This window comes from Amblyomma mixtum, chromosome 8, assembly GCF_055824585.1.
Source record: "Amblyomma mixtum isolate Tamu chromosome 8, ASM5582458v1, whole genome shotgun sequence".
Taxonomy (NCBI): Eukaryota; Metazoa; Arthropoda; class Arachnida; order Ixodida; family Ixodidae; genus Amblyomma; species Amblyomma mixtum.
In genome coordinates, this window is record NC_143019.1 from 33,114,600 (window position 1) to 33,141,867 (window position 27,268).

The 27,268-nt window shown below is 47.3% G+C and overlaps 1 protein-coding gene across 1 annotated transcript; it reads left to right on the forward strand.

Moving 5' to 3' along the window:
- Window positions 1-662: 662 nt before the first annotated feature.
- Window positions 663-26,810, forward strand: LOC149331942 (uncharacterized). Its single transcript, XM_089555602.1, has 5 exons — window positions 663-847; window positions 6,698-6,827; window positions 16,676-16,821; window positions 23,918-24,050; window positions 26,393-26,810. Exons 1-5 carry the CDS (start codon window positions 796-798, stop codon window positions 26,649-26,651), a joined length of 720 nt encoding a protein of 239 aa, XP_089411728.1. The 5' UTR covers window positions 663-795; the 3' UTR covers window positions 26,652-26,810.
- The last annotated feature ends 458 nt before the right edge of the window (window positions 26,811-27,268 follow it).

Sequence of the window (27,268 nt, forward strand, 5' to 3'; positions counted from 1 at the left end):
GACGCTGTATAGATTACGGCCAGAAGCTCTAAGTCATTCCACGCTTTACTAAAGCGCCACACAAATCCTTTTAGCACTGATTCCTATTGCAGGGCGTGTACCCCGTCTAGATGATTGCGAAACTGCCAAGGTCCCCGTTAGTGCTTTTATATTCTTAGATGTGGAGGCCCTGATCTGTACAGCCGTAAGGGAAGAGTATAAAAAGAATGGTCGCGAACGTACGTCGCGCAGCACATAACAAGCGCCAAGCGCGTGGATCGGAGGCTGCGCTGCCACGCTATGAAATTCAGTTGAAAGGACTCATTATTTGACGTATCGATCGCGCGGGACAAACCACGATCCACGGTACGTGACGGGATCCTTAACGATCTATTCTAGCTTCGCCTGAGGAGATGCCAGGGTAGGATAGCGCCTGCAAAAGCTGCCGAGCTGGTAGACACTCACTGCAACCTAGTTTCCTTTCTTTTTTTTAATGTAGTTTAAACTATCTTCCTACTCCTTCACAACGGCTACCGCGGGTTTACAGCGTGTGAAAGGGAGAGACGGTTGGGCATCGATCTTTCCGATCTGTAGATAAAAGTAAAAGGCTGCCGGTCTGCCAACGACGTCAGCCGCCGACCGAATGCCAATGGGAAACGGAGACAGCCCAGTACGTCGCGACCGTTCAGCCGGCGTCGGATGTTTTCCTCACCCCTCAGTATGTGCTTGAAAGGACGGATGATAAAGTGAGACGACCCATCGATGAAGACGTCATGTCGAGACTGATGCGCCTGGAAGAAAGCACGGACTAGAAAGATGCGTGCCGATATTAGTGTTCGTCTACTGCTTCTCGCAGCGTCGCTGTTGGGTGAGTGGACTGTATAAGTAATTCCCTTTGTTTAGCTAGTACATGACATTTATCCCTGCTGTGTTGTCTAAGGGGACATTGGCGCAGTAACGGGCATTACATTTATAAAAGGCAGTGGGGAGCAGGATATTAGGGCCCCAAGCCAATGGCTTTTAGAGGTGGACGCTGGGAAGACAAAGAGATTATCTGCTACTGAGAATCAGGAAAGGGAGCCGGTGGATGACGGAGTACACGGGCCATATTCATATTTCACTTTAAAGACTCAAGAATCTTTATACACGCGCTGCACGTTAAGGCGCGGCAATGGGGGAAAAAAAGCACGGAGTTCTTTCTCTAAAAACGAAATTCCTCTTACTCTTGCATCGAGCATAAAGAAGCGTTGAAAAAATTGCTACGGTTTCGAAGTGGCGATGAAGGAAAGGAAAGGAAGGAAAGATCTACGCTCGAAAGCAGGCTGGTGCACGAGCCATCAGGATAGCTTGTGAGGAGGACATTGATAAGATGGTTTAATCACTGTTGCTGCGAGACTGCGCAGTAGACCTGCTCAACAATGGCTTATTTTACTGCCGAGTCATTCACCGACTTTCTAAAGGACGGTGCTTACAATCCTCGCAACACACTATCTCTTTACCACTTGAATTGTCAAAGCCTAAAAAATAAATCAGAAGAAGTAGAAGCTGAATTAACTAAACTGAACTTTAATTTTGACCTTATTGCCTTCACTGAAACATGGTTTACCTCAAATGCAGATGTCAGCGAGTTTCCTGGTTACAAACCTATTTCAGTATTTCGAGATGGAAAGCGTGGTGGTGGTGTATCTTTATATGTGCAAAATTATTTGTGCTTTGAGGTCTTGTCGGATTATTCACTTGTTTGTACTGATTTTGAAACTGTCTGCATTGCTTTTCATAGAGTTGCTATTATGGTTGTGTATCGCCCCCCTCAAGGAAATTCTGACAATTTTTTTCGCTTCATTGATTGTTTTCTGAAGTTTGCAAACCAAAACAACTGGCGTATCATTGTGCTAGGTGACTTCAATATCAACTTTTTGGAGGATAACGCTCTGAAGATTAATTTAAATGAAATAATGCTGTCTAATGGTTGTGACAATACTATTGAATTGCCTACTCGCATATCCTTGCACTCTGAAACATTAATTGATTTGTGCTTCACTAATTTCCCACCTCAGAGTTGCATATCCGGTGTTTTTTCTTCTGGGATTAGTGATCACTTGCCTTTCTTTTCACTTTTTCCTGATACGACCAAATTGAACAAACCCGTTCACGCTCGTAGAGTTAATGATGAGAAGAGCATCTCCACATTTTGTCACTTGTTGTCTACAATGAATTGGGTAGATGTATATGGTGAAAATGACTCGTCACGTGCTTATGATATATTTATTCAGAAGCTGCTTGAATGCTATTACGCTGCGTTCCCAACTCAAACTATAAAAAAACATAGAAAGGCTAGAAAAGAATGGATGACAGGAGCACTTTTGAAACAAATTAAAGAAAAGAACAAAATGTTCTCTCGTTTTTTGGAAACGCGATGCCCGGATGATTTAGTTAAGTTTAAGAAGTTTCGAAATAAATTAAACTCAAATCTAAAGAAAGCTAAATCTTTTTTTCTATATTAATAAGTTTTCATCAATCTTACACAATCCTAAATTACTTTGGCAAGGTATTAACGTTATTATAGGGAACAGGAAGAATTGTCTTCCCTCTGAGCTGAAAGTCAATGGGGTGAATTATGCTGGAGTTTCACTTGCCAATATGCTGAATGAACACTTTTTAGCTGCCGGAGCATACCGACCCTCTGCTAGCTGTCATTCAACTCGGACTGTAGACTCATACTTACCCTCTTGCAGTACTGAATCTATATTTTTGTCCCCTACTTCAGAGGATGAAGTTATTTCTATCATTAATTCTTTTAGGAACACCTGCTCACCTGGAGATGACGAAGTTGCTGCTTTTCCTATCAAATGTGCTGTAAATATTATTGCTGGCCCTCTTACGCATATTTGTAACAGAATGCTACTTTCTGGTGTATTTCCTAGCAAATTAAAAGTCGCACGAGTTACCGTTTTATTCAAAGGAGGCAACAAAAATGACCCAAATAATTACCGTCCTATTTCGGTATTGCCTTTGTTTTCGAAGTTAGCTGAGCGTGTACTCTATAGGCGACTAAACAATTTCTTACAAGCTAAACATCTTATCTGCCCCCAACAGTATGGCTTTCAGGCCGGTAAATCAACAGAATCTCCTCTGTTAGATATTAAGAACTCTATAATTAACAATTTAGAAACTAAGCTTTTTTCAGTTGGAATTTTTCTTGATCTGCGCAAAGCTTTCGATTCTGTGCAACATACAATACTGCTCCATAAATTAAAGACTTACGGGATCCGTGGAGTGGCAAATTCACTTTTGGAAAGTTATCTAACTGCACGGATACAGTACACTCAGATTCATGATGTAAAATCCAGTTTTGGTATGATAAAATTCGGTGTCCCTCAGGGTTCAATTTTGGGACCACTTTTATTTATTCTCTATATTAATGACATTGTAAACATTCCATTAACTCCTAATATCATGATGTATGCCGACGATACTAATGTCTTTTTTTCCGGCTCCAGTCTCCAAGTAATTGAACACCAATGTAATGCCTGGCTTGAGGAGTTAACGGTTTGGCTCTATGTTAATCAACTTCAATTAAACGTAAACAAAACAAAGTTTATGCTCTTCCATCCAAAAAACAAACCATTAGATCATCACATCAAACTATTTTTTAATGACTTTAACATCGAGCAAGTTCATAGTTGCCGGTTGCTTGGTGTGTTTTTTCGTAGCGATTTGGGTTGGACTGATCATATAAACTACATTAGACTAAAAATGGCCAGATCTATTTATGTTATTTTTCGTGTTAGACATCTCCTCCCACTACAAGTTAAAAAACAGCTATATTTTGCCCTTGTTCATTCTCACCTGGTGTATTGCAACCTAGTGTGGGGTACATGCAACAAAACTGATTCATACAAATTGCTTTCTCTCCAGAAAAGAGCTCTACGTTTATTAAGTTCAAGTTCATCTGTTGAAACAAATCTTTTCGAAACATTTCATGTTCGCAATTTCTTTCATTCATACAATTTTAGTTTGGCTCTTCATATTTTTTATAAAGTCAAGCATGACTTTACCTCTTTTTCTAACACTTATAATTCAAGAAACGTTGCGTATGGTCTACGTTCCGTTGCCCTATCTACTGCAAGACCCAGAACAAATTATGGTAAACAAACAACCGATTATCAAATTATAACATTGTGTAATACCTACCAGTCTCTTATTCAGATTGCTTTAGAAAGTTATAGTGTGTCTGTATTCAAGAAACAACTGACGATTCTTTTCTCGCCCGGTTAAATTTCAGCTAATTCTGCATACTTAGTTGTTTTTTTTAGTGTGTGTTTGTGTTCTGCTTTTTTTTTTAAATGTGCATATTATGAAATGTTTTGTTTATTGTAAATTGATATTTATTATTGTCTATTCATTAACTATTTTCTATTGTGATCATGTTTGCTCATTGTTTTTTTATCTCTTGTCCATTCGGCCCCCGTTTCCATGATGTGTGATCGGGGTGTAGGCCTTGTCAGGAGGCATGCTTGGTCTACCTCCTTTAGCCTCACCTCGAGGGCATATTGTATATAATATGGCCAAATAAACCTACTACTACTACTACTACTAAACCGAGCAGACGTGCGAAAGGTTTAGCCTGGTTGCCTCCTCGTTTTGGTTTGCTGGGTCGTAGACACGTATGGCGACGATATTATACTCAGGTTAAGCTCTGATCGAGGTTAAGCTGATCTGATCTGTTCGCGCCGAGATGGAAGACGGCGATGTGCAATGCACAGCGTGAAAGTGCGTCGCACTTTAACACGAGGACTGTCCGGCTGCGGCGACATCATAGTGATCTCACGCAGCGGCCTGCGAAGCTGACCTTTTCACGCCGCCATTGGTTTGACTCTCAGTCGTGAATATTTATTTGATTTCTTTTTTATTTCCGTACGGGCGGACGTAGGTGACAAGACTCCTGGTCGGTGTTGGTGGGCGTATCAGTGGTTTCGCACTAATATAATGCGTATCACTTAAGTGATACGCACACAACAGGAGAGGTATTCTATTTTTTTCCTCATAGTTTTGTTTTCAAGTGAAACCTCCCTATCAGCAACGTTCTTTCTTACTGTCAAAACACAAATTATGACCTGACACTGGTGAATGCACTTGACAGCAAAACTATAAGGGAAAAGAAATAGGTTTGGTTTGGTTTATTGGGGTTTAACGTCCCAAAGCGACTGAGGCTATGAGAGACGCCGTAGTGAAGGGCTCCGGAAATTTCGACCACATGGGGTTCTTTAATGTGCACTGACATCGCACAGCACACGGGCCTCTAGAATTTCGCCTTCAAGAAATCCGGCCGCCGCGGCCGGGATCGAACCCGCGTCTTTCGGGTCAGCAGCCGAGCGCCGTAACCAATGAGCCACCGCGGCCGGGCGGATAAGAAATAGAACACCTCTCCGGTTTCTGGCAAACTCTCATTGTTGCACGTCGAGTATAGTGTATGCTTGCGAGAATTCAGAATATTAAGGCCTTCTATAACTTAAAAAACTATTTTATGCTTCCTATTGCGTATCAGTCACAATAGAATTGCAGTTATCAATGAAAATTGCTCTAGAGGGAATCTGCGAAGCAAAGCAAGGAATTTACAACGACAACAGATAACGCATAATTGTAGTTTTCACACCAAACCTCGTATTGCAAAACTGAATTCACTTTCTCAGTCTCGTTGGTTTCAGTTCCCCTTAGCCTTCACAAATCTCTCGAGAGGTTCCATGCCACTGTTAGCGTGGATATTGGCTGGTCGGTGTTCAGGACTATACGAAATGTATTGAACGAAAGTGTTTTAACGCACAGTTATAAAATCCAACCATACAGTGCTTGGACGCTACTATATGGCATGCGTCTTTCAACTCATCGCAACTGCGCAACAGGATTCAGGGTTGAACGCAGTCTTGGCTTCAAAATGACAAGTGACCCAGAACGAACAGTTTCTTTCTTCGTTAATCCTTTACAGACCGATTATAAAGCCTACTATATCAGGTGCGTCACTGCGGAGTTTTATTTCTTTATATTTTTAAGTGTTGTTTTCTGTGGCACATTCACAGGATCCATTGTGCTCTCTTATGTTTTCCGCTACAATGCATATTAGAAAAGAACTAAAACCAAATTAAAATTTATGGTACAGGCGCTATTTTTTTAAGTGGCCACTGTCAACACTGGCGTGCGTCTGGTGTCAGCACTGGGCACACTGAGCAAGGAACGAAATCGGTTTGGTTTGGTTTATTTGGGTTTAACGTCCCAAAGCAACTGACGCTATTAGAGACGCCGTAGTGAAGGGCTCCGGAAATTTCGACCACCTGAGGTTCTTTAACGTGCACTGACATCGCACATCAATGTGCCTGTGATGTCGGGAGATTTGCAAGGACCAGAAGACCCATAAACGCTACTTTAGACTCTATCGACCCTACAAAAATTTTTATACAGTCTATAGACTGTGTATAAAATTGTCTATAAAGTCTATAGAATGTCTATAGACAAATCCTAGAGAACACTCTATAGGCAGTACAAATGCTGTAGGCAGTCTATAGACAATCTGTAGATTTATGGCCATGCAGCTTTAGTATACCTTTGTCTGTAGACAGTGTATAGATAAGGGAATAGAGTCTGCAGTAGTCTATAGACTGTCTACCGACCATCGTGAAGTCACGATGGCGTCATTCCATTAATCTTTTGATATTGTTTGCAGGAACCTGCACAGCGCACCTCAGAGCCGGTTGCAAGGTTGAGACGCTACGCGCATGCGGTGAAGACTATGTGCCTTACTTGAAGGGGTCTCGCATACCAGAATCGGAGAAGCAGCTGGGAATAGCGTGCTCGTAAGTAAGAAACACGAAATGTAACCCAGTGAACAATTTCAAAAAAAAAAAATCAGAGCAAACATGATGCCTTCTCGCGCTGACAATAGCCATCGCCATCGGCCGGGTAACGTCCACAGCAGAACAACGTCCCCTCTATCTCTAGTATTGAATTTGCCCGTGCCTGTGCTAGATGCGCCCATTCTGATGATGATGATGGATTTTTATGGCGCAAGGGAATCTGTGGCCAAAGAGCGCCATGGCACAAGGTATTTTCTACAACTCAAGATGGGGTCAGTGACCCATTTTCCAAGCATTTCACCCTAAAGAAGCCGAGCCCAAGACCAGGGGAAAGCTTGTACCCATTGTGTCACCAGTGGGTACCCTGCGGCACTGGGGATCGAACCCCGCTCCTCCCGCATGCTAGGCGGATGCTCAAGCATCTAGGCCACCGCTGCGGTAGATGAAACAAGATGTATCCATTCTGTCCCAATAGATTTCTTGATCTGATCTCATCTCCCGTCCCCTGTTACGTGTCCCTTCTTCGGAACCCAATCAGTTTTTCTGGCAGACCTCCATTTGTTTTCTTTACCGTATTACTTGTCTTGCCGCATCTTATTTTCTCCTCTTGATATCAGTTTGGACAATGCTACCTTTTTTTTCTAAAACTAACGCTGGTCACTTCCTGTCGCATAACGTTATTCCTATCATTTGTTCAAACATTCGCCGTCCTGTCCCTAATTAGATTTAACACTTTCATGCGTAGCATATTGCAATCACTCAGTTCAGCCCTTGGGCGCGGCCGGGCAGCCACCAAACCACGTGACGTGACGTCACGAGAGCCGGAGGAAAAACCGTAGGTAAAGATGATGGCGATTCTTGGTGAGAATTGCAAACACAGTAAACAGGAAAAAAAGGATAAAAAACAGGAAAAAAGGGAAAAAAAGAAACAAGAAAAAAAAAGAACGGCTGAGCATGGTGGCGGTTGCCACCGCCCCGTTTCAAAGGGGGCGCTCCTATTCATTCATCCATCCATTCATACGTCACGGAGGAAAAGCTGCTGAGAAAATCCAGTGCCGCCAAGCAATACCTCGCGCAAAAAGACCGCGCAATATGCAACGCATTCTTGGCTTAACCAAGCTAAGCCTCGGCATCATTTTTTGTTGCGAAAGCAACACTACGATAGTCACCGAGCCATTTCGCGGAGCTCTGGAAAGGCCAAGCTGCGCATGCGCGAGGAGCAGGTGACGTCACACGGCGCACAGCTGGCTCGCCGGAGCCACCGCCGGAGCCGGCAACGCCGCCGCGCGCTCTCCGTTGCCTCGCCGACAGTCTCTCTCCCTCTCTGATGCGCAGTAGCGATTGCGCATCGCCATCTGCGCGGTTTGGGGTGTATATAAAATTGGCAGTGGCTTAGCCCATCGTCGTTCGATGTGGTCATTGGTGTTGGCGTTGGAGTTGACCATGTTTTACGCTCCGATCATTTTAAGGAAAGGAAGTGTGCATAATGGCTCCCTGGGTCAGTGGACACCTGAATCGTGCTTATAGGTACGTGGGGGGATGAGAGAGAGAGAGATTTGAGCCGCAAGCATTGACAAGGTTGTGTCAGAAACGCGGCGCTGAAGCCTTAGGCCATCGGCGTCCATTGTGTTCTTGGCGTTTTCGTTGCCAACGTTTCACACTCCGATCACTTTAAGGAAAGGAAGGCGAGCGCGCGCGCGCTGCGAGGCACGCCAGCTGTGCGTAGTGACGTCACTTGTTCCTCGCGCATGCGCAGTATGGTCGTGCAAGAGCACGCGAAACGGCGACACTGTGGGCAATGTAGCTCACGCAACCATACAAGGCTACGCGCACGTGTTGCTGGTTTAGGTTTGGTTTATGGGGTTTAACGTCCCAAAGCGACTAAGGCTATGAGAGACGCCGTAGTGGAGGGCTCCGGAAATTTCGACCACCTGGGGTTCTTTAACGTGCACTGACATCGCACAGTGCACGGGCCTCGAATTTCTCCTCCAAAGAAATTCAGCTGCCGCGGCCGGGATCGTGTTGCTTTCGCAATCCTTCAGGTTTAACCACAGCTAAACAAGAGCCAATTTTTATGCGAAGCATATTGCTAGAGCTACCACTCACGCCGTCGACGTGGGACCCCTAGACGTCACACCACGTGACACCGTGACGTCACACCACGTGACACCGTGACGTCACACCACGTGACGCCGTGACGTCACACCACGTGACATCGGATGAGAGAGGCGGCCTCCACCTCGCGCCGTCGCCGTGGGACCCCTAGCCGTCACGCCAAGTGACACCGTGACGTCGTCGTGACGATGCCATCGCACAGACGCCGGAATGTCCTCGAGCGGCATTCCCGCGCATTTCGAACGCGCGTTCACACTCGGTGTAGGTGAAACGCTCGCTCCACCGGGCAGGCAGACGCCGGCTTCCGTGGCAATCAAGGCGCTCACCCAACGCGCGTCTCGGGGTTAGTCGGCGTTCCGCTGTAGCCATGCCGTTGTCTTCCCCCACGACGAAGGCTTCTAGTGGTTGTATTAAAATGACCAAGTATGCAACCAAGGAAAGCCATGTATTACCAAGCCTAGCCACCAATATGCTTCGCATCTGACTAGGCTTAACCTTAGCTAAGCCTCAGCCATAATTTTTTTTTGTTAGCTTCAATACTTCGACCTCATGGGACAATACTTGGAGGATGTAGCTGTTATGTACTTTTCAGGGTTTATAAATTGGAAGACGCTTAAGCTTCGCCTTTAGGAGTGGAACGCGACAGCGTGTTGCTGCGGTGCCAGGGAGTCCACGGAACGCCATCGCCCGTTCAGCGCGACGCCTTGCCCATTGGAAACAGCACTGAACGCAACGCATTTTTGAGGAGAGCAAATCTGTATTTGTCTCACATCTCGGTGGAAACCTGAACCCCACCGTAAGGAAAGAGAGGTAGGTCGGAGTGAAAGGAGAGAGAGAGAGAGAGAAAGAGATGCCGTAATGAAGGAAACAAATTTTATTTGAGGAAAGGAAGTAGAAGTAACTGTCTTATGGTGTCTTGGGCTGACGACACTCGTGGAGTTTTCTACGCACTCGTGCGGTGCCCCACGTTCGTCTGGATGCCACTCGTGCAGTGCCGTACATTCGGGTGGGACGAGCACGACATGCGTGCGCGCCACCGTGGAGACCGACGGTGGAGCGCGGTGCAATCCCGTCGTGCAGCGCGCGCTAGCAGACGACGCTGTTCACGCTCGTTGGTTGACGCAGCATCGACGAAGACGAAAAACGGACGAAGCATTACAAGTGGGCACATTTTAAAAAAATGTTGAATATTATAGCAGCTGCAATGCATTTATTCGCGCTGCAATCACGCAGCCACCGGCCGGTGAGCTGTGCCTTCCATTATGAGGAAATTAAAGGTTTGTCAATATGTTTATTCTTGCAATTTCTGCCTTAGCTCTTGCAGCGAAAGGGTTATGCTGTTCATCCAGCATGCCTGGACTTTATAACATCGTTCTTTTTGCCATCGTATGCGCAGCAAGCATAACGCCTTGGTGTGGTGTCTTACAAACCTGCGCCCCCATAATTAATCGCAGTATCTCACGAGCAGGCTCGTGGCTCCCGCGTTTCCCGCCGATTCTATCAACGCCTGTTACAAGCGCGGTATTGCACTGTTCTGTACAGGCTGTTGCTAATTATACAAACTGTTGACTGCGCTCGTTGGCGTCGGCCGCTCGTAGGAATAGCCTCTGAGATCATCAAGATCATCTCGGAGGCCTCGGTTAAGAGACGGCAGAAAGAGCAATGGCACTCTCCGAGTGTTTCGCACGTTCAGCTGTTGTGCAAGGAGACGTGCCACTCGTGTAGTATTTGACGTCACTTCCTGCGCAGCGGCACGGAGGCGGTGCGTGTCAGCCGAAGACAGCATTACATATATTGGTGGACACCCGCAGCCCCGATTATAGGTCGCCGGTTCGAATTCCTGCCGCAAGCTCTTTAACTTTAGTGAGTTTATGCTCCTCGCAACGCTGAATGGTGTTACAGCATCTGGAACATTCTGCAACAAACGGTTGGCATGATAAGACTTTTTCCCGACGCGCGTTGCCGGCAACTACAACTACGACGCCGACGGCTTTTCGCCCGAACGAGCTGTATACGCTGGGGCGTAAACGACTGTGCGTGGGATACTCTGAAGAGCGCCAAAGAACTACGCAGACAAGAGGTCGCGCTCAAACCACAACATATCGCATTAAGAGCTGTCGCCGAATATCGCGTTGACACGTGGCGACCATCATGTTATTTATTGGGTTTTTTTTAATTAAACCCCAGAGTAAGAGATTTGCGAGTTGTGAGGCATCTCATGCGAGCGTGGAGTGCTAGCATTCGATCGCAAGGATGCAGATGAGCAGTGGAAGTAGAAATTAAAGCATGGCCGGGGCACTCACTCGTGCTTTACATCACGGCGCAGGGGAGCGAGTGGGCGAAAGCATCTGGTTGAAGCAGCAGTGTCTGTAGACATATCGTGAAAGCATTCTAGTCGCCGAACCATTTCTCGGAGCCGAGGAAAGGCCATACTGCGCATGCGCGAGGAGCAGTGACGTCACATGGCTCACAGCTGGCACGCCGTCCCTGGCGGGTGACTGAGAGGTGCCGCCGCCGCGCTTGCCAGTTGCGCAGTAGCGGCGCATAGCTAGCGTGCCGGGAACGATCGCCTCTCTCTTCTCTCCGATGCGCGTCACGCATGACGTCACACAGGGTTCAGCTGAAGGTCAATGGTGGTCACCGCCGCGGCACGGCAAGGCGTGAAAGTGCAAGTAGTATTGCTTTCGCAATAATAAAACCGAGTAGGAATTTGGTCGAGTTCAGGATTCGAACCAGTGTCTCCGGAGTGCCAGACGAGCACGCTAACCATTGCGCCATGCCAACTCGATGGTTTGGAGTGAACAAAGGCGCGTCTAGTGAATACGGTCTCTTCGTTCACTCCCATCTTTCTCCCTTCCCTTACGGCGAGGTTCAGGTGTCCACCGAGACATGAGAGATACATTTCCTTTCCTCAAAAACCAAATTACGGACGAGCAAGGCGTAGAGCCGAACGGGCGATGGCGTTCTGTGGACTTCCTGGAAGCGTTGCTAGACGCTGTCGCGTTTCACTCTCAGAGGCGAAGCTCAACATCTCACACGCGGGCCGCCGCCAAGCATACGCATACAACCACAAGCCACCGTTGGACGCTGCGGCGGTGGCCTACACAGACGCCTGTCTCACGGAAACCGCGGGCTCCACAGCAGCCTTCTTCCTCCACCCTTCCCTCTCTACAACCAGCACTCACACAACCGGTCCATACACTTCCCCACCCTCCACGCTCGCCCTAGAAATACACGGGATCGCCGATGCCATCACACACTTTGCCACCCTACCCCCCGCCCCCGAATACGTTGTCTATACAGACTCGCAGGCAGCTCTACGTGCCTTCCATGAAAGAGCCCTCCCTTTCCCTACCCGATCGGCCTTAGATGCCGCCTTCTTAGCATTAAGCCCTCGACCGATGACCCTTCGGTGGATCCCTGGTCACATGGGCATCCCCGGCAATGAGCTGGCTCACCAGCTTGCCTGCGAAACTATACACCGGCCGCCGGGGATCCCATGGACGAGCCCACCGACGGAGCAGGCGGTCAGGGCTTACAAACCCACTGTCGACGAATACTACGCGCCGCAAAAATTGGATTTAGCTGATTTACCACCACCGCACCCATCCTTATCGATCCGTGAAGCTCGCATTCTTCGCCGAATACAGTTTAACATCCTACATACACCAGCCAAACTTTACCTATACCGGTACACTTCCACACCTCATTGCCCAAACTGTCCACACACATATGCAGACATAGAACACTGCCTTACACAGTGCCACGCAGCCTTCCAATCCCCCGCCTATCCTTTCCCCCCACCCCCACCGTGGCCCATCTGGCTCGCCTCCCTGGATCTGGGACTGCAACGTGCCCTCGTCGCCTTGGCCCAGGATGTACTGAACGCCTAACAGAAAGGATGTTCGAATAAAAATGTCACACCACCACCACCTAACCACACATCAGCGACACCAGCAACACCGCGCTTAAGGCTTCCGCCTCACCGCACATTAGGTCAACAAAGTGCCTCCTTAATTTTTAGAGCGAGCTCTTTGGCGCCCGTTTCGAGGCGTCGCCGTTGTCCGTTCGGCGTTCAATGTGTTCATTGGCGTTGGCGTTGACGTTTTACACTCCGATCATTTTAAGGAAAGGAAGCGCTCATGACTGGCTCCCTGGGTCAGTGGACGCCTGAATCGCGCTTTTGTGTTGTTGTTGCGGCTGCAAGAGCCGTATAGCAACCGTCGCGGTGGACACCCGAACCGCTGCATACAGGAAGGGAGGCAGTGGGAGTGAAAAAGAAAAACAAAGAGGGGCCGTAGTGAAGAAAATGAAAATTCTACTTGAGAAAAGGAAATTACGCAGTAACTGTCTCGCATCTCTCGGTGGACACCCGGCATCCGTTTGCAGAGGAAGGAAGGAAGTGGGAGTGAAAGAAGAAACAGAAAGAGGGCCCGTAGTGAAGAAAATGAATTTGAGGAAAGGAAATCAAGGAGGAGGTTGCGTCGCAGCGTGGAGGAGAGGCCACAGTTGGCACGATTCCAGCGCAAGGACGGACACCGCGAGCATGATCCATTGAAGGCTTTCGCCTTAATAGCGTATGGCCTTTGCTGTACCAGGCAACGTAGGGACGCTATCACTCTGCTACGTATACCAGCAGCAGTTGAGGCTGTAGGAAGGTGTGACATTATGGTGCTTTCGTGCAACTAGAAGCCTCCACAGTAGCTTGTGATTTTGTAATGTTCCAGCCATGTGGTCAATTATTAAGGTGAAAGTCTTTAATGGCTCATGCCCGCGATACCCGTTCATGCTCGCGGCGTCCGTTCATGCTCGCGGTGTCCGTCTTTGAGCCAGTTATGAGCGCTTCCTTTCCTTAAAATGATCGGAGTGTAAAACGTCCACGCCAACGCCAATGAACACGATAAACGCCGAACAGACAACGGCGACGGCGACGCCGCAAAACGGGCGCCAAAGAGCTCGCTCTAAAACACTGCAATCAAAATAGAGACCGCAGTCAAAGACAATAAAATCCGCACAAGCGGGAAGCCACGCCACGCGCCAAGCCGTTCGGGAAAGCGGTGGTGGGTTGACCACAAGGCTTTTGCCAAGCACACTTTAAATTTCCAAAGTGTCTTCGGTAATTTTTTTTAATTGCGCCCGGAACGCCAACATTGAAAGCCTCCCAGACACAAGTACCGTTCTAGAAGAAACGCAGATGAAGGAAATTAACCACAGCACTTCCTTTAATCTGAAGACAAGCATTGACAAGATCACTTGCTTTTTGTAAGAGTTTTGTATAAACTAACATAGAGTACGTTGCCATCAACTCTATCACACCAGCCTACTGATGCTACCTATACCTATCGTGTATTGCTTTCATCGTATAAACAACTGTTTATGCATTTTTCGCTCCTGTTGTATTGCCATCAAGGCGATACAGGTATTAATTAAATACGCATGACAGGGTCCTGTTGGGCGAGTGATATGCACTCGTTTTGCACTCGATACGCCCCAGATATGCACTCGTGTTTTTAAGCCAACCCTTACCAAGCTTGCAAGTTCCATCTGCTGTGGCAGCCTTCGTAAACTTCCTGCATTCTCTTTCAGAATGAATAGGCATTCGGCATCGTCTGTGGTAATTTTGGCCAGAAGAGAGTTTTCGCATAGATTGTGCTAGCAGCACCATCTCTCGCCAGTGGCAGAACAAAAAATTCAGGGGGCACTTTGGCTCTCTAAAGTGCTACAAGGCGAAAGCCTTTCCTGGCGCACTGTTTGACATTGACTGCGAGACTGTTTGTGCTCTATTAGTGCTTTATTTGACTACGCACTTTGACTACACATTACAAATAGACACTTCGACTGCCGACTTTGACTGCTTCTTTAGCACGACTCTCTCTCTGCTTCGAGGAGTTCGGTTCCATCCATGGCTCTGTTCGCAGTAATGAGTTATGTAATGTGGGCACCCACGGACGCCTTACGCTACCTGTTGGAGCGTACGACAACTATTTTATTAGTTGTCGTCTGCTCAAAAAGGGGGCGTCAGGCATCCGTGGGTGACCTCAAGACTTCGAATCCGCGCGCTCTGACGTCATAACCATTTAAACCAACCGAAAAGCGTGACACCTCTGCTGACAACCATCTGTACTGTACACTGTAAACATGAATTAGCCTGTATGAAAGTATAGAGACAGTAACATATCCTCCATTTCGATAAGTTCCATCCCACAGGCTGCTCTAATTGACACTGCACAACTTGTCTAAACCTGAATTATCTTATATGAGAGTAAAAAGGCAGTAACATGTCTTCTATCGCACTCAATTTTGGGGGCCGGGTTTGCTGTGCAATCCCCAGGGTAGATTCGATCATTGAATATACTGATTGCTTACTCTTGGCAGTGAAGGCATATTCCCGTCCGCAAAGCATAGTGACTAAACTAGTGCAGTTAGCAATAGGAGGAGGCTTGTAGATACGGCACCGGAGATCTTGAGGTTAGCAAATAGAAGAAATAGAAACCTTGGTCAAAATCTTCGTAACTGCTTGAACTTTCAATGTCTTCAACGGGGAATTGGTTTTCGTTGGCAACTGTAAGCATTCCGTATTTTTAATGATGGAAATGTACTATAGAATTGGGACAGAATACCCTGACCCTAAAAGAGCGTGCTCTAGAGTACAGCTTATTCTCTCTTTACTCTCATATAGGCTTAATCCGGTTTAGAGTGTAACCGGTAACCACCGAGAGGTTCTTCTGTCCACATTAAGTGCCTACCACTTCCGTTTTCTTGTGCACAATAGTATTGGCTGCAAACCTGGCACCGCTGAAGTAGAACAAAAATTACAATACGCGTGCTGTCATTCATTTTGATTTTATTAAGTTAAGCGCCTCTTAGAGAAGTACTACATGGGAGGCTTAGTGACTGAATTTAAGAGCAGTAAGAAAAACGCGTTTGCAGATAGGGAGCTGACTATGAGTTAATACGGGAACGTGATGGCGAAGATGTTTCTATAAAGCCTACTGCACTCTGCGGCACCCGGAAAGAGGTACGCTGAAGGACTAACGATTTGGGCCCGTTGGTGGAAAACTTAAAGCGAGAGAGGGGTGCAGTGAGAGATGTATGATGTTGGCATAATACGGGGCGCACAACCGAGTGATAAATGAATGAATATGCAGTATAGAGAACCCATGTACAGCTTTCGTGGAGAAATATTTTAAACATGCGAATACCGCAAAATACTGTTGTGGAAATGTTTAAGGCAATGGTCCACATTTCCGAAGCGTAGCTAAACCTTTGTTTTAACGTTTTTCTGTCGCCCGCACCGATTAGTTAAGACTGCTGTAGAAAACCATTAGGGAACGTTTTTGACGATAGCAAAATTGTTGATAAACAAAAATGCACGCTTGTCGAGTGGAGATCTGTGGAGATGTTGATTGTTATACTCAAGGCTGACATATACGAAATATATATAAAAAAAATATGTCGAAATATACCTGAATATTATTCAATACCTATATTCATATATTAAGTCTTGAATATATGAAAAATTGCGAACATAAACTATTTCTCTTTGAAAAATGATTTTGTCCACAACTTTTTTACTGGATACGACAAGTTTTCGTGCATTTTGGTTGTTCTGTAGCGATTTAAGCCGTGTTTGAACACAGAGTGCGACGGGTGTAGTGAGTACACTTCAACCTCCCTGCCTTTCCTCTTCTACCTCCTCCTCCTCCTCCTCCTTGTATTTTTGATGCTTTCAGGAGGGTCAAACCGCAAGTTGCGTGCGCTCTCCAGTTTCACAACAACTGCACGCGCGGTCTCACCAAAGCCGCTGCCCTCGTGACCGTCCAGGCTTTGCGGGATAGCGTCGAAGCTGTCTGCACCACAGGTACCGGGACGAACAAAGGTACTCCAACTAATTTTGTTTTTCTAATCAGTGCACCTCTTCGGAAGCATTTGGTTGAATTCCGCAAGCTCTACAATGCACTAAGAATAACGTTACTAGCGTCTCAGGTCATAAGATGACCCCTTCTAAAAATGATCTATAGACAACCTACAGACTTCTTATAGACTATCGCCTTCCTATCGATATTTATTTTTGAATAGTCACAGTCTACAAACTGTCTATAGACAAAAGTCTATTATCTATAGATTGTCTATAGACTTCCTATAGCATTTATATTGCCTATAGTATTTTTCTATAGAGAGACTATACACTTTATGAACAGAAGTCTATGGACAGTCTATAGACTGTCTAAAAAATTTTTGTAAGGGACGCAATGTAGAAAGGCAGTGCTGGAGGGAGTCAGATGCACTTTGCGTCTTCGCGGAATCCTCTTTGGTATTTTCGTTGTAATGAAATACACGAAATTCGTGTGTATTTTTTATTTCACGCAGGCTGCTCCTTCGTTATAGGGAATTCCGTCTTTCAATGAATCTACCTCGGCATTATCGAAAAGGTGGATTATATGTTTCATAAAGCGAACTTAAGAAGAAAAAACGACTTTATTATTATTAAACGGCTTTAGTATTATTGCTTATTTTGCTGACAGTTTCGGGTGCCTATTTTCACCCTATCATATCAGGCAAATAAAGGGAAAGAACAATGTGGTGGGCATCATGAAAGTCGTCAAGTCGACAGCGCGATAGTATTAATTGTGAAGGAAAGCCGATGAGAAAATAGAATAAAACAAACGTACGCACACAGAAGCTAACTAAAGGCAAGCCCCGAAAATCAAGACAGATATGCTGTGAGGAGGTGAAGACTGCAGGTCAAATTTACGCATTAACATTCATGAGTTATAGGAAAGAAATAAACGAGGCGGCATTTGCATGAAAGGAAAATCTAATTGAAGTATTGAAATGAAACGGGGGAAAAAAACAGACAAGAGAGAGAACAAAGAGGAAAAAGGAAAGGAAAACAAACACTCGCGAGAAGACAGTCAAAAAGGAAAGTCACACTTAAGTTTCTTTGTGTCCCGGTGATGAGCCTGGTGCGTCGATCGAGGAGGCGTGGCTGGGCGTCGGGGCAGACTTTAGGCACGTGTGTCGGGTTCCCTTCGTTGACACCCGGTTGGCGGCGTTCTCCACGGCGGCCTCAACGCTGCCGAAGAAAATAGCGTCTGTGTGCTCCGGGCACGGCCCTCAGGTCAGGTAGCCCGGGTGCGCCACGGAGATGTTAGAGGCGGCCCGTGTCGAGAAGCTGTCGGCTGGGCGGGAAGAGAGGCACCTGGATGTGACGGCCTAGGCTCCCGACGACGGCTGTCCGGGTCTGGTCACCCGGACGTCTGCGGCTGAGGCCCAAGCCTGGTAACTCGGGGAGCCAGCAGAACAGGTCCACCTCCGTCGCCGACCGCCGTCCTCTTCTCCTGCCCCGCACGTTCTCCCTGCCACGTATTCCTTTCCCTTTTCTTCTTCGTCCGCCTCCCGTGAGTCTTCTGTCGCCGCAGTGTGGCGCTGGCTCCTTACAAAAGCCCCCCTTTCAGAGTTTTTTCCATCGGAAAAAATTACCTGGGGCAGCGGCACACAAGACTGAAGCCGAAGACGCGACGAGTAGGCGCTGGACACTGTTTTGCACGCACCACATCACCACACACACGCACTCTGAACCGAACTACTGGTTCGCACTAGCCCAGTTCGCACCAGAAAACACTGAACACACGACAGTCAACCATACAGCCGGGAACACAATAAAACACTACAGGGGAAACAAAGGAGCACACTAAAGGAGCATGTATACATTGACCCCTATGTACAATATTTACAGCATGAGTACACTTCAGTAATTCAAGACATTCAGCCCGGTGGATCAATGAGCGGTAGACGGCTCAGCGGGGCTCTCGCTACCTTCCCTTTGGGTAGAATATGCTGGCATACAACGCAAGACTTTACGAATCTTTTGGTATCCGCCTGAATTCCTGGCCAAAAAAACTCTCTGCGCACCCTCTCAGTGGTCTTGCGGATGCCCTGATGGCCGGAGAAAGCACTTCCATGCGCACGTATAAGGACTTGATGGCGAAGGCTTTTCGGTACAACGGCCTGCTTTATCGTTTGTCCTGACGAGAACTGGAACGCACGGAACAGAACTCCGTCTTCGAAGTGAAACGAATAGGCGGTGTTGTTCTTGCCAGGATAAGTTCCGCCGACTTTGTTCCGGCACACATCCAATGTTGTGTCCTCTTCTTGCTTCCTTCGGAACGTGGGTCTCGATACCTCCAATGCTTTGATGGACACGCCCCTGCACGCCACAGGAACCTTCGCCGTCCCCAGCAAGGCAGAGCCTTCAGTCTCTTCTATCCCTTTCTCGACAGACAGAACTCTTGTTGTTACCGTTTGGTTGATGGAAAAGGGGTCCTGAGCGCCTGGTACATTCCCAATGATCACGTCGTACAGTGGAGATTCCAAGCAGCGAGCGATGGACTTGCCCGAAAAATATGGCGACGAAATCAGCACCTCCGCCTCTGGGACCTCCAAACTTCTGCCATCCGCCAGGAGCAAAGTAGTTCTGTTACCAGTAAGAGCCGCGTCGGGAACCAGGTCTCTACGCACCACGATACTGTTCGTGCCAGTATCCCGCAAAACAGAAACCGGCTGCCCGAACAGCTCGCCTTGCTGCACCGGCATGTTGACACTCAAGACCGTTGGCCGGCAGCCTGCATCCACACTGGTGATATCAGGCCGCACTTCAACCGGAGGAATGGCAGGATACATACAACTGGCTGACGCCTCGCGGTCTTCTGGTTTCTTGCGCCTGCAAGACTGTACATTATGACCCTGCGTGCGACAGAACGTGCAGTACTGTTGTTTCGGCTGCGTCCGGCAGTCCGACGCTTTGTGCCCCGCCTTATCGCACAAAAAGCATCGCACTTGTAATTTGGATCCCGTAGTACTGTCCTTCGCCTTGGGGATATTCGGCTCCAACTTATCCTTGAAAGTTGACAAGTTGGATTGCCGCTGGGCCTCCAAAAAATGATCCGCGGCAACCGCGATTTCGTCGACTGTCTTGCAGTCCCGCTCACGAATGAATATTGCAAGCCTCGCATGGCAGTTCTTCAAAAATTCTTCGGCGACAATCATGTCGCGAACCTCTTCGAACGTTTTGCCTCGTCCTCTCATCTCGACCCAACGATCGAAAAAACTAAACAGCCTCGTAGCGTACTGCTTACCGGTCTCGCCGTCGTGGGGCTTACTATGGCGAAACTTTTCGCGGTATCCCTCCGCCGTGAAGCGGAATCGCTGCAAAAGCGCTAGTTTAGCTTTGGTGTAATCTAGAGAGTCTTCCGGCGATAACCTTCCAAAAACACGAAGAGCTTCTCCTCCCAAGCATAGGCTCAACGCCGTGGCCCACTTGTCTTTCGGCCAACCCTGACCTGTGGCCACGTGCTCAAATCGCTTGAGGTATGCGTCAAGATCATCCCGACCTTCGTTGAAAACGGGAATGAGCCCATGAGGGTTGATGGGAATAGACGATTCGGCCCTGGGAACAGCTGGTTCAACATCAGCACGTTGCTCCCCACCCTCCATAAGCTTCACTCGCAACTGTAAGTTTTGTGCCTCTTTCTCCAAACGTTCTTTGGAAGCTTCACGCTCAGCGGCTCTCTCATCCCGCGTTCTCTTAAGCTCCTCTTCTACCCACGCGCGCAACTCTGCACCTTGGAGCCCCATGCGCTCTCCTGCCGCCACAAGCTCGGACGCGCTCATTGTCCTTAACGAAAAACAAGTACCAAAGCGATAACAGCCGACCTCGTCCTGTCGTAGCGGACGCCAAATTTGTGAGGAGGTGAAGACTGCAGGTCAAATTTACGCATTAACATTCATGAGTTATAGGAAAGAAATAAACGAGGCGGCATTTGCATGAAAGGAAAATCTAATTGAAGTATTGAAATGAAACGGGGGAAAAAAACAGACAAGAGAGAGAACAAAGAGGAAAAAGGAAAGGAAAACAAACACTCGCGAGAAGACAGTCAAAAAGGAAAGTCACACTTAAGTTTCTTTGTGTCCCGGTGATGAGCCTGGTGCGTCGATCGAGGAGGCGTGGCTGGGCGTCGGGGCAGACTTTAGGCACGTGTGTCGGGTTCCCTTCGTTGACACCCGGTTGGCGGCGTTCTCCACGGCGGCCTCAACGCTGCCGAAGAAAATAGCGTCTGTGTGCTCCGGGCACGGCCCTCAGGTCAGGTAGCCCGGGTGCGCCACGGAGATGTTAGAGGCGGCCCGTGTCGAGAAGCTGTCGGCTGGGCGGGAAGAGAGGCACCTGGATGTGACGGCCTAGGCTCCCGACGACGGCTGTCCGGGTCTGGTCACCCGGACGTCTGCGGCTGAGGCCCAAGCCTGGTAACTCGGGGAGCCAGCAGAACAGGTCCACCTCCGTCGCCGACCGCCGTCCTCTTCTCCTGCCCCGCACGTTCTCCCTGCCACGTATTCCTTTCCCTTTTCTTCTTCGTCCGCCTCCCGTGAGTCTTCTGTCGCCGCAGTGTGGCGCTGGCTCCTTACATATGCTTTTAGCTTTCGTGTCTGCCATCATGTACTGCATGGTACTGAGCATCAAAAATTACGACGGGAATTTCGAATATTTTGTCTACCCCATTCAGTTCCTATGGCCGTCAGGACCAGTCGGTACGAGAGCAGTGCTCATTTCATGACTCATATTCTGCAGCGAGTAACAGGAGCAGGCCATCGATATCGACATCTCAGCGCTTCTGTAACACGACACTCTTCCGTTTTCTCTCAATTGGTAATGAATATATTCCATTTGATTTGCACGATGTTCACTGCTAGCTGACCGCCGATAGATGGTGCTATCTGGCGATGTCCAGGGAAACTGGAGCATGAATCAAGTACGAGTGCGCATTCTTTCCAATGTGAGGAGGCAGAGGGAAAAGGCTCGATGTTGCTGAAGAAAATGCGCCACCAAAAGGAGGTTTTCATAAATACAACTTTGGTTAAATCTCATTACAGCGTCTTAGATTGTTTCTACTCATACCTTGTGGATTAAGTTGTACGAAGTAATTACGTGTATCAACAATGCTCGACAGTTTTTACTTATTAACAACATAAAAAAACCCTTCGCATTGCCCTCAGTATTTCCGTACAATACCTGCGTGACGCAATATTAATTAAAGCATGACTTAATAACGCCAAAGAGGGGAATGGAAAGAGGTACTCGTTATGACATACATGACGGACGCCAACAGCCATCGAAACCGAGGACCATAGGGGATTTTTTATTTTCCAGTTTGTGGTGTTTATTAATTAGAGATTAACAATGCAATTATTTTGTCCCTTAAAGATAATTAATCATAACAAGGAATGTTTTTATCACATGATCAAATATCTTCCCAAACTAGCCGCGCAGTGTACCTGCTCTGACGAGAATCATCATGATGACATCCTTTGCTCTAAGAACGCGAGGAGCACAAACAGCTTTAAAGCCAGAAATGGGCATGAAAAATTATTTCCTTCACTGAGAGCTTGCTTATAGTTGGTGCCTTTTTGCTGGTGCCTTTCTCGTAATAATGCACTTTACCACGACGGCCCTACAAAATGTCATGCGTTGGTGAACTTGGCCTTTGTAACCCCAGGGCGTGAACAAAAGCTTTCATAATGCACTCCAAAAGAGTTGTCACCATAAGTCTAGTTTTGACAATAATTTTGAGCATTTAGAAGCCACCGGTTTTCCAAAATTCCTTTTGCACGCATTGGCAGAAACTTTCCTGCAAAAGATTAAGGTTCGATATGTGAAAACGGTTAACCCAACAGAAACGCAACGGAAAAAATTTGAGGTGATGCCATATGTGTATAGGCTTTCCCACAATAACAAAAAGTCGCTGTGAGGCAGGGCGTTAATGTCGTCTTTTCTGCGCCATGCAAACTTTCAAGTCTTTGTTCACGTGTTGCACGTGGCAGAACCAGACCTCCGGTGTGTATGACGCCGCATGAGAACTGTTGCATTACATGTGTGACACGTGGGGCGTACAAGATTCCCCTGACTTGCGACAAAGTTTACAACAGCCAAACAGGCTGGCGTATTACTGATAGACGGCCAGAGCACAACTCTTTGAACCCCACAGACGGAGCAAACGTGTCTTGCCAATGCCGGGATTGCGCCTGATACCCGCTGTTTTCCAGTGTTAGTCTTCTAGGGCGAAGCAAGGGCAAGGTGTAGCGCGAAATTCTCGAAAGTGATCCCATCAGCAAGCAAGGAGATAATTGCGTCAGCACGTCGTCTATCTCTGTGATGCAAAAATGCAAAAGGAAATAAGTTTCCTTTCGCACCGGTACTAGCTTCTTGATTATCTGCCAGCCATCGTAACAGCGAAACGAGTCACTTTTTGTAACTTCAAGGGGCTGCACAAGGTCTTCGTATGTTAAAGCAACGCATTTCCCTCCAATGCCAGCATTGAGATATCATTCAGTACTGCTACTGAGATGTATTCACAAGGAAAAGGGCAAGAAAGTCCCAAGAAAGTTTAGAAAAACGACTGCAAATCAAACTCCCGACGTATGTACTGCAACATACTATAAGTGATCAAGCAAGCCACACCAGCTCATTCTCGTACCGGTATATTTGTACTCTGCCAATAAGAAATGCATAAAAATTGGCGTGATTTAGTAATCGATTACTTCTCGGTAATTGTAATCGGTTACTTGTTTTGTGTGACGTGTACAAGACTTTATTTTCCACGCCTCGCTGGGGTTCGGAGGAAATATGACCCTGAGTTGGTGAAGCCAAGACCGCTGTATTGAATTACGACCGCGGCAGCCGCATTTCCATGGACGCGAAATACGAAAAGAACGAGTGCTATGCAATCTCGGGACACGTTGAATAACTTCACGTGGTGGTCTCCCAATTCACTGGGACCTTTTCTCTGGGGCGTCAATGATATCCTAGTTGCATCGTCGGTATATTAAACCCCGCCTGCCACTCCAAAACACTCAATCTCCTCTAGTGGTTTCTCTCCAATAATTACATTGTTGCTTTCTCTGCTTTGTTTTTCATCCGCCAGCTTACCTGAGAGGCGCCAAATGCATGAACACCGTTGGTGACAAGCTCCACGCCTGCTTCAGGAATCTCAAGAGCTCAGTGCAGAGAGCAGTATCCAAGGCACCTGTCAAGCAAGCGGTCTCATACACTTGCTGGTAAGTGAACTGTCGGGCTATCGGTATATATGGTGTGATAGGTTTACTACAACCTCTCCAGCGTTTTGTGCTATAAGAAAGAAGAAATTTTGCGACCTCTAAATAATGCAGCTTGATGCAACGAGGTCTCGTGGTGGCTCAAGACTGATTTCAGGATGACTCTCATACGAAGCGAGGCGCCTGTGGATGAAGAACGACCTCATATATGTACGCGGTTGTTAATTACGAAAGGGAACACGGGAGCGTGTGGCTTCCGCGCTTCGCGAAGTCCTGCCGCCGAAAACAGACGGCAATGGACGGCAATAGGCTCATGCGCGGACAAAGCAGCTCACCTTGCTTACTGCTTATTCGCATTTTCCGCCGATTCTCGCCGGCTTTCTGCGGCTGCGCTTCACTGAGAGCGGCAGACACGCACTCCCGTGTTCCCTTTCCTAGTTAACGACACTGTACCTTATCTGTCTGCTCAGAAAGAGCCTAACATAAAAATAGATAAGAAAACATGACTAATGCATATCATGCGTGAAGTTGTTAGGGAAGGAAAAAAAGGTTCCTTCATTTTTTCAATTCTCGGTAACAGCCAGTGAGCATACTGCTATTAATGTGGCTGTCCGCCGCAAGGGCTAATGCCTTTTTATTTTCTTCGCTAAAGAATCGAGCCTTAACTTACCTAATGTGGCCGAAAGCGCACAGAAGCTTACATTGTCTTTCATAACTTAATCTACAGACAAAATTCCTGCTGAACACTTAGAGTTAGGACAAGTGAACTGTTTTAACTATTAGCAGTAACAGCATTTCCTGAGTAGAGGGAGGAGAGAAGTGAAGGATTACGATTGGAGTGGTTAGAATAGTCAACATTGGAAGCCTCAAATGAAGAATCAGTCTTCACTGGCGTCGAATCTGGCATCTGATTCTGGGATGAATTGGAGAATACTCGTCTTGCACGTATGGTGCGGGTAAAGATGATGTTCACGGATGGTCACCACTCAGAGCTGACTAAGCACATTCCGCAGGTAATGACAGGCTAACACAGAGTGCCTCTAACGTTCTCTAGATTTCTGTGTATTATGGCGAAGCATTTCTTCCGATAGCTTGGGGTGCTAGCAATGCTTCGGTTAACTATAGTTCGGGAAGAAGTCGTAGAAACAGCAGTGATTGGGTGTTACACAGAGGGGTCGTGTTTTAGTGTAAGTACGTAGAAAGCCAGTTTACTCGTAGATATGCTAGAAAAGTCTTTTTGGAGACGGGGCTATCAAAAGTTAAGGAGGTCGTAGTAGAAGTGATAAGTGTTAGTGGCAGCTGCCGTAATGGTAGGTTGTAGTACCAGTAGAAGCAATAACATTTCATCATTACCAATGTTCTAGCTGTAAGTAGTATTAGTACAGTAACAATGCAGCAGTTTAGATTGTACTAGTTTGTAGTAATAGTATCAGTAACATTGCACCATTAACAGTTGTACTAGCAGCATGTAACTGTATCTGTGACATGCAGCAGTATCAGTCGTATCAGCAACAAGTAGTATTTGTAGCCGTAATAATACCAGTATCCTCAGTAGCGGTAATAACAAAAGCAGTCCAATGTTCAGGGGAATCTCTCAAGGTGGAGTGTATTTGTAATAATGGAGTAATTACTCATTAGCAGTCACACAAGCGCAGTCATAATGGTAGGATACTAAGGAAAGCTATCACCTTCCACGGAAACTTAGCAGTTAAAGAAAAATTCGTCCTGGTCCAGGGTTCGAACCTGAACAACCACCCCACCGGGGGTCACTCCACTATCTAAGCTAACCGGGACGGCTAACATATGGTAGGACGAGGAGTAATTGATCAATAACTCGAACTAGGAACGGTGTTAGTTCAAAAACTTAGACAGAAACTTAGCAGTTAAAAAAAAATTTCTGGTCTAGCCATATGGCTGCGCTTGAGTGCATGCTGATCGTTGGTTACTCCCTTATTATAATAGTAGCAGGATCAATAGCAACCGTGTTCGGATATGAAGTTTTATACGAAGCAGTATAAAGATCCCGACTGCGGCGGTCGAATTTCGATGGAGGCGAAACTCTAGAGACCCGTGTACTGTGCGACGTCAGTGCACGTTAAAGAACCCCAGGTGTCCAAACTTCCGGAGCCCTTCACTACGGTGTCCCGCATAGCCTGAGTCGCGTTGGGACGCTGAACCCACACAAACCAAACAAAATGACGCCGTGCATACTACAGTAGCCAATGCAAACTGAATAACCGACATTCTGTAGTTGGACTGCTGTCCTCATGCCCACCATAGGGGATCCTCGCTGACTGAGGTGTCGTCATGCTGATTTGCTGTGTGACTTCTTATCTGGTTCGCAGCTCCTACCACAGCGCCGTGGACTGCATCGCCAAAACGCTAGCGCCTTGCGAAAGCGTGGCTGCCAAGGCCTTCCTGCTGGGCGTCGCGGAGAACGTAATGGGCAAGACGCTGCACAATGCCTGCGGCCAAAGCGATAAAGGCGCCAGCAACTGCAAATCCCTGCCTACGCTGCCGCAGTTGGGTCCCAAAGAACCCAAAGCCGAGAGCCTCATCGAGCTCCTGATACAAGCTTCTTCTGTCATCGGTCGCAAGCCTTAGCGTTCGTTAATTTCAGCGCAGCTGCAAATGTCGCGGAGAACGAACGCGTTCTATGTGTAGCGATTACAACCTTTCGGACCTCGGGTAGACGGAAGCCTGTACTAATGTGCACAAGCTTTAAATCAGCCTCCTCTTGCCGAATACAAGACGCGTCACGGAAACTAGAAGGCGCCTTATTTGCAATGTAGTACTGAAAGAATTCTTCCTCCAAATGTAAAACACGAGTGTTGAAGTTAAGGGTAGAATATTTAACTTTCGCCTTATCCCTCAACTCCAGCGCTTTCCTTCTCTTTTTCTTGGCGCCCTTAGGGGCATCATTTTGCTTACTAAGGCCGCGGCCGGCTCTATGGTCCACGGCACTCCGGCTATCCATCCACTGTCGAGTGTGGCAGTGCTGGTGGGACCACCGGCGAGTGCGGAGGCTCGAAACCTCCCCACCCCGAAAGCCCCTTTCAACGCCACCTGCTCTATTAAGTCATGATGGCGTGATGAATAGGCCATAAAGAGGAAAGGAGGCCTCATTTTCGTTCTTAGTCGGTGAGCGCTGCACTATCACATAGTACAGTGTGACTTCTTGAGGATGTTCACAGCTGCGGATTTGATTAATACTTGCGACA

Bases quoted from the DNA above. Each gene is read 5' to 3' on its own strand.
- LOC149331942 (XM_089555602.1), top strand. From the start codon at position 796: ATGCGTGCCGATATTAGTGTTCGTCTACTGCTTCTCGCAGCGTCGCTG. The intron at 6,828-16,675 runs GTAAGTAAGAAA...TGATGCTTTCAG, and splicing joins CAGCTGGGAATAGCGTGCTC to GAGGGTCAAACCGCAAGTTG. The intron at 16,822-23,917 runs GTACTCCAACTA...TTCATCCGCCAG, and splicing joins AGGTACCGGGACGAACAAAG to CTTACCTGAGAGGCGCCAAA.